General features: G+C 41.0%; 1 protein-coding gene across 1 annotated transcript in view; it reads right to left on the reverse strand.

Moving 5' to 3' along the window:
* The window catches only part of rims4 (regulating synaptic membrane exocytosis 4), a 159,616-nt gene that overhangs the window by 14,749 nt on the left and 130,355 nt on the right, over nucleotides 1-14,512 (reverse strand). The window contains exon 3 of the mRNA XM_051932596.1: nucleotides 3,663-3,775. Within this exon, the coding sequence (XP_051788556.1) occupies nucleotides 3,663-3,775 (113 nt within the window). The remainder of the gene's footprint in view (nucleotides 1-3,662; nucleotides 3,776-14,512) is intronic.

Consider the following 14,512-nt stretch of genomic DNA (forward strand, 5'->3'; position numbering starts at 1 on the left):
GGACTGTTGGAGACTCAGCAAGTGACCCGGAGTTGGGAGGAATGTGACAGAGCATGCTGGGAGGTGTGGAGGAGAGAATTATTGTTATTATAATTGAGAATATTGTGTTCATTTAATTTCTTTTTAGGTGTGACTGGGGTGCTTTGATGGAGCACTATTTAAAAGAAGAAATTATTAAAATACTTCTTAGTGCTTTTACCCTGTGTCCTGTATGTCGGTCTGTTGGGTTTAAGCGCCAACTCATTTACAAGGGGTTTATTTTGACACAACATTTTCACCATCTAAGCAATATGCATAAACTATTAGATGTCAAGTAAAATGTTAAGGTGTATTGTAAAGAATATAAATTAAGGGACGTTAGACTATATAGTGCACTAGTGAGACGGTATCTGGAGTGCTGTGTGCAGTGCTGGTCACCACAGTATAAGAAAGACAAAGCAGCACTTGAAGCTGTGCAGAGGAGGGCAACCAAAAGCATTCCAGAACCTGACAGACTCAGAAAATGAAACCTGTTTAGTTTTGAGCACAGGAGATTGTGTGGGAACCTAATCCAATTTTCTAAAATTCTAAATGAGGTAAATCCAGCATAACTCTTTCAACCTGAGAAAATGAAAGGGAAATTCCGATGAGATATTGGGACAGCATAGCTATTAGCTAAACAAATAAGCTTCACTAACTGAATGGTCTCCTCTCATTTGTCAAATTTCTTATATTCTTATAATCAATGGAAAATCTACCTATTCATCAGTTGTTCAGAGCCGGAGCCTATAGCAGAAAAAAGCCAACTGTGGATGCAATGTGTGTCACTCAAAACAGAAAGATTAACAAATTGCTGTTGCTTTAGTTAAACTTATATTTGGTGAGGAAGCAAACTTCATGCAGACAATGACTTGACTGGGGATCAAGGCCCAGTCACTGGAGCCGAAAGCTTTAACGTGACTATAAAAGATGCTATATAAATGCTGAAAAATCACCTCCCATGAGTAGAAGACCATTTTGAGGAAGAATTAGGAGCCTCTTTTCTTGAGTTGTCGTCCTAGCTCATACGATAAATGTGATCCGTGCACATGGTGTGTTCAGTGGCAGCTTGGCAGTCATTCTTTTGCAGAGACAATGACAATCTGCTTTACTAATACCCCAAATCCTGTGTCTGTTGCAGCAGGAAGTTAAAGGGAAGCTTGTGATCTAAAGCTTAATGGAATCAATAAACTAATGTCGATACTCGCGTTTAAGTTCTTCCAGGACTTGATTTTACTGTATAATTTCTGGTATTTTATAATGTTGGTCGTATAAGTTGAATGCGGAAAACTTGCACTATTGGTCCAAGAGATTATGATATGCTAACGCCCACCTGAGAGAGTAACCACGGAGCATACTGTCTTCTACTTCTATGTATTGTGCCTATGTGACCACACAGTAATACCCGAAATATTCCGAAGCGACGTTTGCACTGTTTTGTATTTTTTTGTATCTCACACCCTCATACACCTTTATCGTAAGAGCATCCCTTATCTACGATGGAGCGTTCGATCAGAAGGAAATATGAAGCTGGTTTTAAATTAAACATCATTGAAGTGGAGAAAGAAATTGGTAACTGCATTGCTGCAACAAAATTCAACATATCTGAGAAACTGGTGCGAGATTGGAGGAGGCAAGAAGATGTAAAAAAAAAAATAAACGTTGCATTTTTGAACGGGTGTATAAGTCGGGGTCTGATTTTATGATTGATTTTTCAGGTTTCAAGACCCAACTTATACGCAAATATATATGGTAACTCAGAAGTCCTGCATGTCAGTTGCACCCACACAACCAGTAACCAAGAAGAGATTGTTGGGTGGACACATGAACACCTCAGCTCCCATCTGAAAACAATGGAGTACCATCAGGAGGATAAGAAGACTGGAGCTAACCAGGAAGTCTTCAGACGGCATGTCTGTATCACACATTTCAGCATGCCATATAAGACAGCTGTATATTTTAATTCATTTAGGGTATCAAAAGTCTTTTCCGGCATTAAGGCCGGGGATTAATGATGTTGTTCTTTACCACCATCACCAAGACTGTAAGGCCTTTCCCTCTTGAAATCTACGGGTTTCTCAGGCTTAATAATCAATAAGGCTTACCTAATCAATGACTTTGTTAAATAGTGCGACTCAAACCACCTACACCTGAACACCAGCAAAACCAAGGAGCTGGTGGTGGATTTTAGGAGGCCCAGACCCCTCATGGACCCCTTGATCATCAGAGGTGACTGTGTGCAGATGGTGCAGACCTATAAATACCTGGGAGTGCAGCTGGATGATAAATTAGACTGGACTGCCAATTCTGATGCTCTGTGTAAGAAAGGACAGAGCCGGTTATACTTCCTTAGAAGGCTGGCGTCCTTCAACATCTGCAATAAGATGCTGCAGATGTTCTATCAGACAGTTGTGGCGAGCGCCCTCTTCTACGCGGTGGTGTGCTGGGGAGGCAGCATTAAGAAGAAAGACGCCTCACGCCTGGACAAACTGGTGAGGAAGGCAGGCTCTATTGTTGGCATGGAGCTAGACAGTTTGACATCTGTGGCAGAGCGACGGGCGTTCAGCAGGCTCCTATCAATTATGGAAAATCCACTGCATCCACTAAACAGGATCATCTCTAGACAGAGGAGCAGCTTCAGCGACAGACTGCTGTCAATGTCCTGCTCCACTGACAGACTGAGGAGATCGTTCCTCCCCCAAACTATGCGACTCAGCAATTCCACCCGGGGGGGGGTAAACGTTAACATTATATAAAGTTATTGTCTATTTTTACCTGCATTATTATCAATCTTTAATTTAATATTGTTTTTTGTATCAGTAAGGTGCTGCTGGAGTATGTGAATTTCCCCTTGGGATTAATAAAGTATCTATCTATCTATCTATCTATCTATCTATCTATCTATCTATCTATCTATCTATCTATCTATCTATCTATCTATCTATCTATCTATCTATCTATCTATCTATCTATCTATCTATCTATCTAATAGCCAGCTTTTAAATCCATTCAGAGCCAATGAGAATGAAAATAAGAATATCAAAGTGTTTTAAAAATGGAAGAGAAGGCATATACAACAAAACGTTAACACATATAACCCCCTCTTTAACTTCAAGATCTGTTTTATACCAGTGGCCCCTTGAAACAATCGAGCCATCAGGTCCCAAGTAAACACTGTGACAGTGAAATGTTTCTGTTCCACCTCCTAAACATGCATTGGGATTTCCAGAACTAGAGAACACAAGCAGCCCTGTGAATTCTTCAACTCAAATGGAATAGCCCGAAATGGTAAAAGGCCTAAATAGAGGAATCTAATTGCTTACCTTATTTAGGCATAAAGTGAAAGTCACTGTGCTCGAAAGATCAATTAACAAATTATTCATTAGACTAAACAAGGGCTGTGTGTTGTAAGAGTAAAACACAGAGATGAAGAAGGATGTGCCGTTCAGTCTGCATTTTGGATAAACCCAATAAGATTATGCATTAATATTAAGAAGCAAAGTGCCATTTTCTGCAGTCTACCATTCCTGTTTGCAATTGCATAAATTACCAAACTGCAGTTTAAATTGTACAATCGAAAATGATAAAGGAGAACCCATACAGACTGAAGGGTACCTGAAAGCTCAAGAAAATGCTTGTCTTACCCATTGATGGCGTAGCTAACGTCTGCCTTCCGACAAACTGTGCAGGTCCCATGCCATCCAGGAAGTCACTAAACTGAGAATCTGAAGCGAGGCAGACACCGCTATAGTTCAGGCTGAAAAAGAAGGGGCACCATTAAAGAATGGAGCCACTAAGGGGCTCAGGATAGACAGAAACAAGTTAACAGTATATGTCAAGTTAGGCAGCATGACTTCTTGCTATCTAGTACAGCACTATAGCATCACATATCCCGAGATCAGCCAGTTATTTGTATCCTAAGCTGATTTTGTGCAGATCTCCTGACCCCTCCACTTAACCCACTGACTCAGAAAGCACCCATCTGCAGGTCACCATCCCTTCAAGTTCAGACTCTCACTCCTTGACTGACACTGAAGTTTGATCAGCAAGTCAAGCTTATTGAATAATTCATTTCTAGGTGACATAAAAATCGGAGGGATAGCTAATACTGAGGAAGAAAAATGACCTGGGCAGTTTTCTAAGTGGGTGACCATCTGGAAAATGCTGTTAAATGCAGTCAAGCTCAAAGTGCTACGTGTAGGGAAAGGAACATTGATTTTACTACAGAAGGAGAAACACAGATCCATGAATTTTAAAAAGGTTTACTTTGGTGCAACATTCTGATTCACCAGGCAATACAATTGAAGCAGTTAAAAAAGAAAAAAAAATGTTATTTATTTTGCAAAAATGACTGATTTTAAATAAGGGACAGTTATGCTCAGTGTCCAAATTTGCCCTAGTGAGACTACATCCAGAGATGCCGTTGTAATTAGAATGCTACATAAATGACAGGGTGACACTAGAGGATGGGCTGAGAACAGCATCCCTGAACTAAAGGGTCTGTCCCAATCTGCCAGCCTCATAGAATTAAAACTATTTAATTGTACAATGGTGACCCTACAATGACCTAAATCAGAAGGCAGCATGGCACTACCTAATTTTCAATTTTATTACTGAGCGGCAAATATACAAGCTTATAAAAACCTGGATGTTGACACAAATAGATAGACACACAATAGCTTGGTCTGCAATATAAATGAAATCATGCAGCACATCTTTATATTCCTTTCTTTGTACTCCAGTAAATACAAGGAGTGTCAATATACTAACAACCCAATTGTCTTTCATTCAATCCGAATTTGGAACCAATGTAGGAAGCATTTCAAGTTAGAGAATATTTTATGTGTGGAACCCCTACATGATAACCACCTTTTTCCACCCACTCAAACTTACAGTTTTTAATGTTTAGAAAACATATGGTATTAAATCATATAAAGATTTGTATATAAATAATGTCTTCACATCCCATGGAACAATTACATTCCAAATTTAATCTCCCGTCAACACAATTTTTCCACTATCTCCAAATCAGAAACTTTACTAAACGAAATCTGCCCAGGTTTCCTCACCTCCCACCTATTTCTATTCCAGAAGAGATATTGATCAGTCCCTTCCTTTTAAAGATCCCAGAGTACAGTGGGAAAAGAATCTCTTACTCAACATTTCAGAAATAGAGTGGATGGCAGCCACGCACAGAATTCACTCTACGTCCATATGCGCAAAACATTTAATTATTCAACTTAAAATCTTTTATCGAGCACATCTATCTCGTTTGAAATTGTTCAAGATGTTTCGAGGGCAAGATCCAAACTGCAAACGTTGCAATCGAGCTCCAGCCACATGTTTTGGGTGTGTACCAAATTAACATCATTTTAGACCACAATGTTTAAACGCCTATCAGACAGCCTTGGTGTCACAATCCCTCCTAATCCTCTAACAGCTGTGTTTGGTGGGCTTACAGGTAGGCCTAAAGTAGAGAAGGACAAACAAACTGCAATATGCCTTTACTTCACTATTGGCACGTAGACTTATTTTGCTCAACTGGAAGAATCCCAAGTCACCTCTTTTAAGTCACTGGGTAACTGATGTTATATACTATTTGAAATTGGAAAAAATCAAATTCTCACTTAGAGGATCTGTGCAGAAATTTTTTTAAAACATGGCAGGACCTAATCAATAACATTTTAGAATAAGCATTGTGATAGATGGCCAGGAACCCTGCCCCGCCAGGATGCCTGGAGGAAGGAGGAACCGGGAGAGCGGCACTTCTTTTCCCTGGAAAGCTGACCGGTCCTTAATCCCTGGGGGACAGCACTTCTGGGACACCAGGAAGTGCTGACAGACCAGGGATGGTTTATGCCCGAAGTGCTTCCAGGTGCAAGGGCAGCACTTTTGCCACACACAGGGGAGTGCTGCCAGAAGTTCATCGGCAGGCACCTGGAGCACCTCCGGGGCGGGATAAAAGGGGCCGCCTCACTCCAATCAGGGAGCTGGAGTCAGGTGGAAGAAGGACGGAGCTAGCGAGGCAGGAGTGGATGTTGCCTGAGGAACCAAGGACTGAGTAAAGATTGTAAATAGTTGTATATAGTGTAAATAAACGTGCGTGTGTTTGGACATTGCGGTGTCGTGTCTGTCTGTGGCCAGGGTAGCTTTTACAGCATTTATATTGGGGGAAAAGACCCCTTTCTTTTTTTACTACTCTTAACAGTTTTGCACTGGTTGTTGGCCTTCCTCTCTTTCTCATGGGTTGAGGTTGATTTTATTTTATTTTAGTTTTGTTAAGTTTGACTTGATTTCATGGAATTTTATATGCTATTAATAAATTCAATAAAAATGTAAAAAAATAAATAAAGAAGAAAACTCTTCAGTCTTGAGAAGAGATGGCTAAATACTGTAGAGGTCTAATTGGGTCTTTCCAAATTCTCAAAGACCTTGATAAAGATATTACGGCAGAATTCTATCACTGGGATAGTGAACCAGCATGTAGTTGAAGCAAAAGCACAAACAACTCTTACTTCAAAAGTATCTGAATGAGATACTGGAATACCGTTGGCTGTGTGGTCCTCCTCTCATTTGTAAAATCTCAAATGTTGTTATGTTCTCTCTCTGAGATCTATCTAACTGTTCGGGCCTCCTTACCTCCTATTTCAGTCACTGATTCTGTAGAAGTGAGCAGATCTCACCGCTTCCCAGTTTAGTCTCCGATGGTTCCCTTGATTAGCTTTTCTTAGTTCCTACTTCAGTTATTGATCCGCAATGTGAATCTGATTAGCTCTCCTCTTCTTCTAGCTCCGTCACTGACTGCCAATGTGACTGGAAGCAGGTCTCCTTCCCTCCCACTTTAGACCTCAAACACTCCAGAGTCTGGTCAGATCACTTGCCTTTCCATTTAATCCACCAACCCCAAGCTTCACCTCTCCTCTCAGAGCAATAACATGTTTGTTTGACTCCAATCAGCTTTCCTGGCTTTCTAGTTTGGTTATTGTGTGTCTTTTCCTGAAGGTTTCCTCACCTGTCATGTCACACATTCACACCTGGTGTGGCCCTGAGAAAGCTTTCTTTTTAGCTATAGTCATATTTGGCCATATCCAAGCAATAACACTTTAAAAGGATTTGTTGCTGGTCATCTTTATGTGACTCCCATTTCAGATGCTCAATGGTAAGGCTCATTGTGATGGGCCGAAATTTAAATGCTGCGAGTCACTCTGAGTTGGAGGGTCCCTGGGTGCAGGTTACAGACAAGAGGAACTGGATCTCTAGCTTCTAGAGCACTTTGTGGAGAGGTCATAGCTAGGATCTGGAAATCACATGCTGTTGGGCATAACCATCTAAAATCTTTACCACTATAAAGGAAAGTCACCAATGGGACCAGCTCAAAATGAAGCATACAATGGGCTCTTGTCCCAGAGACGCACAGTGTCAATTCAAAGCTGTTTAAGTGACCACCAACTCTATGGACTATGCATTCATATAAAACATCTGCTGCACTCTGCAGATCTGGTTTGCAGTTAGATTTCATGTCAGGCCAGGTGAAAAGAAGACAAGTATATCTTAAAGTCATTGCATCAATCTGAGGCTGGTGCACCTCTGTTGCCACCTTAGTTCACTCCATCTCCATGCACAATTAACTCCAGGGGCTTTAAAGGAAAACTCATAAAATGGAGTTGAGAATTAAGAACCCTCAGGGCATCTTCTTGCCGCTGGAAGGCCCAGAGGTATGAACACTAAGAAGGGCCCATGGAGGAAAACCCCAACAACATATACAATACAATACAATATAATATTTCTGTATAGCCCAAAATCACACAAGAAGTGCCGCAATGGGCTTTAACAGGCCCTGCCTCTTGACAGCCCCCCAGCTTTGACTCTCTAAGAAGACAAGGAAAAATTCTCAAAAAAACCTTGTAGGGAAAACTGGGAGAAACCTTGGGAAAGGCAGTTCAAAGAGAGACCCCTTTCCAGGTAGGTTGGGCATGCAGTGGGTGTCAAAAAGAAGGGGGTCAATACAATACAATGCAATATCCTAATCTTTAACCAATACACACCGAAAATAAGTGAGAATAGGGTAAATGAACCTAAAACCAACCGTAATCTTAAATTAGGTAATCCTGACCCTAAAGTTAATTTGAGCTTAACTTGTAGGAACAGAATAGGGAGAGAGAAAAAAAGGTGGAAAGAAACTGGATAAAGCTATCCAAAAGCACACCTTCCAACAGGGTTAAACATGAGGAAACCTCAGTAATTAAACAGCCCAAAATAAATTGGTGTTGATGGCCCATACCCTCTGGGCACCCATAGGACCAGAAACAAACAGCTCATGCTGCAGCATTGTGGACGGAGCCAATGGGAACCCTGTTTTTTCCCTCACCTAACCCCAAAACCTGGAGAGTTCAGGGGTCTCACTGAGCAGATCTGAACATATATCAACCATATTATTAGTGAACATTTACAGTTAGGATCCTTTAATGTTATTTAGTTTGAAAAGGCTTTGTTTACTGTGTGTTGAATCTGCTTTATCATGTGTACGCATTTTGCAGTTTATAAAGTTTGGTTTACCTGTGAACTTGTCACGGCACTCTGAATCTGCACTCAGTAGAAGGCACTATCCAAAAATAAAATGAACCTGAACTGAATCTTTCCATCTCCTTGTTCAGGCGATGGTCTGCCCACCTACCATCTCAGCCTCTAAGTCACAGCAGGTCTGCTTTTGTGCTTCATTTTTAAAATGGAACTCTCCATTTATACATATATGTTCATTCTTTTGATAAATGCACTTTGTAAGTGTCCTTAAAATAGAACTGTTGACTAAATATAAGGTGAAAGATTGAAAGCTGTTAAATGAAAAATTCCAAATGAAGTTGATAACTTTGATGCCAGCTTTGACCCCAGTAAATAGGATAAAGAACTAGCCCCTACCCTCTCATTCACTTGTCATTGGTACTTAAAACATATTTTCATTTATCACCTGTTTTATCATGGTGTTTATTTTTCTTGTGTGGTAGCAGAGTAACTGATGCACGGGAAAAATATTTGTAAAGATTCTTTTTATTAATGAATTGTTAAGCAACTATAGCATCCTCAAAAGACAACCGACTCTAAAGTATTTCAGCAAATGGAGAGCCAACTTTGAACATACAAACAGTAATCCAAGTGGAATTCTGGAAGGAGATGGCGGGAGTGTTTGGCTTCACGCTAATTATACAGTACATATTTCTCTGTTGCGCTCTATTTTTAGTCCTCCTCCTCTTATATTCCGGATCCTCAGTTCAGCTTGTACTTGGTGGAGTTGGGTAAGCAGGATAATTAGCTCCTTTTCCACTCTGAGTAAAGTTGTGACCTCCTTTCTCAGGTCTATTTTTAAAATATGCCAGTGTAGCCCCCCACTGGCAGCTGTCAGATTAGCACAGGTCCTCTGAGAGACGGTGCCCTTCTTATTGGAAAAATTGCCTGTGGGCAGCCTGAGGCAGCAGCTTCCCTTGCCGCTGACTTCTCGTCCCTCGCTCGAAACTGGACGTGTGCTCTTTGAACTTTTTCTCCACAGACATGCAGCAACTGGAACTTCAGTTTCTTTACATAATTTTTATTGATTGTTGGGGTCAGGGCTTCAAAGGTTGTCAGTCTGAAAGTTCTGAGCCTATTAGAGCAGCCACCATACTAAAGAGGACTTCATTTTAAATCTTTATTAGTGTGAATACTCAGGGTGGTCATCCTCAAGCTATTAAAACAAATCCATTGGATTTATTATGTAATGAATTAATATAAAAAGTAAAAGACTGACTCTCATCTATCCAACATCAGATCTGCTAAGTCCAGGGGTTGGAGCCTATCCACATAGCATTGGAAGCAAGATGGGCACCAATCCTAGGGCACACACTCCCATACTTTCTTACAAGGGCTAATTTAGAATTACCATTTAACATGCTTGCCTTTGGGTTGTTTAAATAAAACTGGAGCACTTGAAGAAAGCTCTCCACACACAAGGAGGACAAGCAGATTCTACGCAGGCGATCTTGCATTTCAGGTATTTGGAAATTAAAAAAAAAAAAGTTATTGTGGGAAATGCAAACATTACTTTTCTATTTTTTCCACCTTTCCTTCTGTTTTAGCTTTTGTTTCCAAAGTGTGAAGTCGACACGGCACCTTCTCGGTCAAAATGACAGTGTCGGTGCGACAGGAAAAGTTTATTCTCACAACTCTTCTCTCGTTGTTTTTTCATGAAGAGTCGGCCTGAGCTCTTCAAGAAAAAGCTAATGTCAGACTCCAGCTCTGAGGTGGATCACCTGAGCTTCTCCCTCACACTCTGCTACCAGTCAAGTTAGTTTAGACCTTTTTCTATAGCTGTCTAGGAAGGGTAATTGTCCAGAATCGGATCTCAAATTCTCAAGTGCACACTATCATCTAAAATGTGATCTCTATGTGACTTCAATTTCAGTTACACACTGGAAAGGCACTGAAAATTAAATCCTTTGGGTTACTCTGTAATGAAGAGCTCCTTGGTGCAGGTCACAGACAAGACTGCTGATTAGATCATTAACAGGAACAGGACCTTGAGCTTCTAGAACATCTTGTGTAAAGGTCATGGCTATTGTCTGGTGCTCAAATTGTGTGGGTCATAAGAACCTAAAATCTATGCCACTAAAAGTAGAGTCACTAATGGTGTTAGCACACAACTCCATGTTGCACCTAAAATGTGAATTTCCCCTTGGGGATTAATACAGTATCTATCTATCTATCTATCTATCTATCTATCTATCTATCTATCTATCTATCTATCTATCTATCTATCTATCTATCTATCTATCTATCTATCTATCTATCTATCTATCTATCTATCTATCTATCTATCTATCTATCTATCTATCTATCTATCTATCTATCTATCTATCTAAAATGGAGCACACAATAGGCTCTTGTACCAGTGTCAACTGAAGAACGTCTTTAGTCACCACCAACTCTCTGTCTAATGCATTAATTCAAAACTTCTACCAAACTTTCCAGATCTGTGGTGCACACACACAGTATCATTCCATTTCAGGCCAGATGATAAGAGGATTCTGATACCAGAACACCTGTGCTATTGTGCCAGATGGCCTATGCTTTTTACCACATTACACTCCGTCACCTTGGACAATCATTCCAGAGATTAAGCGGAAACTGTATTAAAGGGAGTTGAGCACTCCAGATGTTCTGGAGAACACCAAGACAGGCACATGGAGAGAAACCTGATACCCAGAGAGTTCATCTCCACTCAGGAGTGCCTCACAGAGAGTTGTAACATTGACCCTGAAGGGGGATATAAATGATAACAAGCCAAGATGGATGTCGCTTTATATATTTAAAAAGCCCAGCACTCAAGTCATTGGTATAGGAAGGACAATCGAAAATTATTACAGACTAGTTATCCTGTTAATAATTAAAGGAGCAAGAATGTTTAGGCTTGATGAGATACTGGAAAGTCATCTGTCATGGTTTACTGATTGTATTCTAGTGATCACAGTGTCAAAACAATAAATGGAGGTCTATGATCCCCAAGCTCTATATAACTCTGGATCACATCAGGCTAACATGAAAGACTATCATAGATTCCATCTTAAAAAAGTACAGCAGAGGATGTACTTCCTGCAACAGCTGAGGGACTTCAATCTACGAAAAGAGTTGCTCATTCAGTTCTATACAGCAATCATCGAGTCTATTCTACACCCATTACATTTACATAGTTTGGATAAGAAACTTAACCTGACATGAACAGGCTACAATGAAGAGTCAAGCCTGCCAAAAAGGCACCAGCCTTTCCACCTTACAGGACCTGACTAATGCAGAGTCATGAAGTAGGCAGAGAAAATCATTGCCAACTCTTCACATCTTTGGACTTCTCCCTTCTGCCAGGTGTTATAGATTTAAGATATATAAGACTAGGGGGCTTTGCCCCCTGCTCGCTTCACTCGCCCACAACCCCGGGGGTTGCTACACAACAAACACTTCACGTCTCTGCCGCTCGCGTTGTGAAGGAGGGGGCTCAACTCACGCTAAGGAGATGTGGACACATCAGCTGCTGGCTTTCTGCTGCTGCTGCCAAGCTGCATGTTCTGCTTGTTGTGCTGCATGTCGATCATTTAAAAGCCTGTAAAACAGCTGTCCTTTTGTCTCACTGCCTTGCCTCGTGGGATGTTAAAGTGCCTCTCTCGGACTCTCGCGGGACGGCAAAGTGACTCTCCGAGATGATCATATCTCGACCCAAGATTTTTTTATTATAATAGAGAGATACAGTATATATATTGTCACACACATGCACTTAGGGGGCAGTTGAAGGGCCTAAATGAGCGTGAAAGAACAAAAGATAGAGGATTAGATCGGAGTGTTAATGCCATTTTCTTCTCCCAACAGAAAACTAACAAATACATTCCATCTTCCAAACACACGCACAATAGCACCACTCCCTGCTTCCCTGAAGACTCCTCCCCTGGTCTCTCCTTGATGACTTCACTACCGGCCCCAGAATGATGACCTCACTTTCGGCTCCACCCATCAACATCATTTCCTTATAGACTAAAGTCCATTTCCTGTTTGTTAAAATAAAAGAGCCATGAACGGTACTCTCTCCATTAAATGCCTGTAATTGCAAATATTGACCTTGGTATCAGTCTAGCAAGACTCGTCAGGGTTATACAGAGAATTCTCCCAACACTTGACCTGTTTTCTTCTGTTGTTTGTACCTTTAATACATATATATATATATATATATATATATATATATATATATATATATATATATATATATATATATATATATACATATATATATATATATATATATATATATATATATATATATATATATATATATATATATATATATATGTTGTGACAGTTTAAGGGTCCCCATGACCCCTTGAACCCTCAGACCACACGTCAGACACCAGGTAAAAGTAGAAATATTATATTTACTTAGACAAAACGTGCACAAAGCACCCTCTTCTCCACAGTACTCAAACACAATCAATAAACAATAATCCTCCTTACTCCTAGACGCATTGCCACCCGTCCACCCAGCTCAGCTCATCCGTCTGGGATTTCCCACAGTCCTTTATAGTCCTCGACCCGGAAGTGCTTCTGCACTCTCAGTCCATGTGATTATCCAGCACTTCCGGGTCAGGTAAAAAACTTCTCTTTTTTCTTCAGCCTGGAAGTATATCATTTCTTCTATTCCCGTGACTTGGAAATACTTCCGGGCTATATGGAAAATATAAATCCCTTGGCCTCCCCGCAGTGACTCCTGGCAGCCCCCATGGTATCCAGCGGGGCTCTCCATTAAAACTCCACTGTCCATGATGCCCTGTTGGAATTCGGGGCACCTCCATGTCGCAAGGAGGGCTGCATCTGGCAGCCTGGGGGTATTGGCCGGGATAAATGGTCTGCCATATACCACAATGTATACATATTGTGGCGGACGGCTGGGACCCTTGCCTGGCCAGGACGCCTGGAGAACAGATCGGGAGAGAGGCATTATCTTCTCCGGGATGCAAGAGGGCAGTCACCCTAGATTGCATTGGCCACGGGAATGGAGCTTGGAAGCTCAACCCTGTTGAGGCTTGTGGCCACCACCAAGGGGTGCCCGGATCATTGGACTGCAACACTTATACGCCACACCAGGAAGTGCTGCTGGAAGAAGAACCAAATGCATCTGGAGAGCTACCAGGTGCCCATACAGAACTTCCACCACACCAGGAAGTGCTGCAGGATGTTCATCAGGGTGCACCTGGAGCAACATAAAAGGGGCCGCCTCACTCCATTCAAGGAGCCGGAGTCGGGTGGCAGAGGACAGACCTTGTGAGAGCGGAGTGGAGGCAGCAGAAGAAACAAAAGAGAAAGGAAAGGAAAGTAAAAGACTGAGTAATTGTGGCTGATTGGTGCATTGTGCTGTGCGATAAAATGAAATAAAAGCGTGTGTTTTTGGGACATTTGTCTCTGTGCCTGTTTATGTCCGGGCTGAAGCTTCACTATATATATATATATATCTTTCCATAGGCCATCAAGCTAACAGATAGTTCATTCGACTGTCCTTGCTCATTCTGGGTGTTTCCCCAGTATTCTTACATAGAGTTAATGCGTATTTATTTCAGTATTTCTTGCACAGACTTTCACTTTGTATGCATATGTTTCCATTCTTTGTCTTTCATTTATCTCAGGTGCGTTCTTATCAATTGTATGTATGTCCATCATGTTGCTATATATAGAGAGTCATCAAAAAAAAGTTACATTTCTTGTATGTGAGCATATTTGTCCAATAATTGTGATTCTAATTCTGAATACACTAACAGCTCTGGTAGAAGAATAATTTGGTTGATATGGTTGTGTTAAATTCTTTGAACCCCTTCAAAGTAAATTTAAGGATCACCTCTGACTCTGCTCCAGGTTGGGAACTGAGTAGTGTGTTCAAGGTATAAGACTCAAATGAAATGTAATCTCAGCAAGGAAGTGGATGTCAAACTTACCA

Source organism: Erpetoichthys calabaricus, chromosome 10 (assembly GCF_900747795.2).
Source record: "Erpetoichthys calabaricus chromosome 10, fErpCal1.3, whole genome shotgun sequence".
Taxonomy (NCBI): domain Eukaryota; kingdom Metazoa; phylum Chordata; class Cladistia; order Polypteriformes; family Polypteridae; genus Erpetoichthys; species Erpetoichthys calabaricus.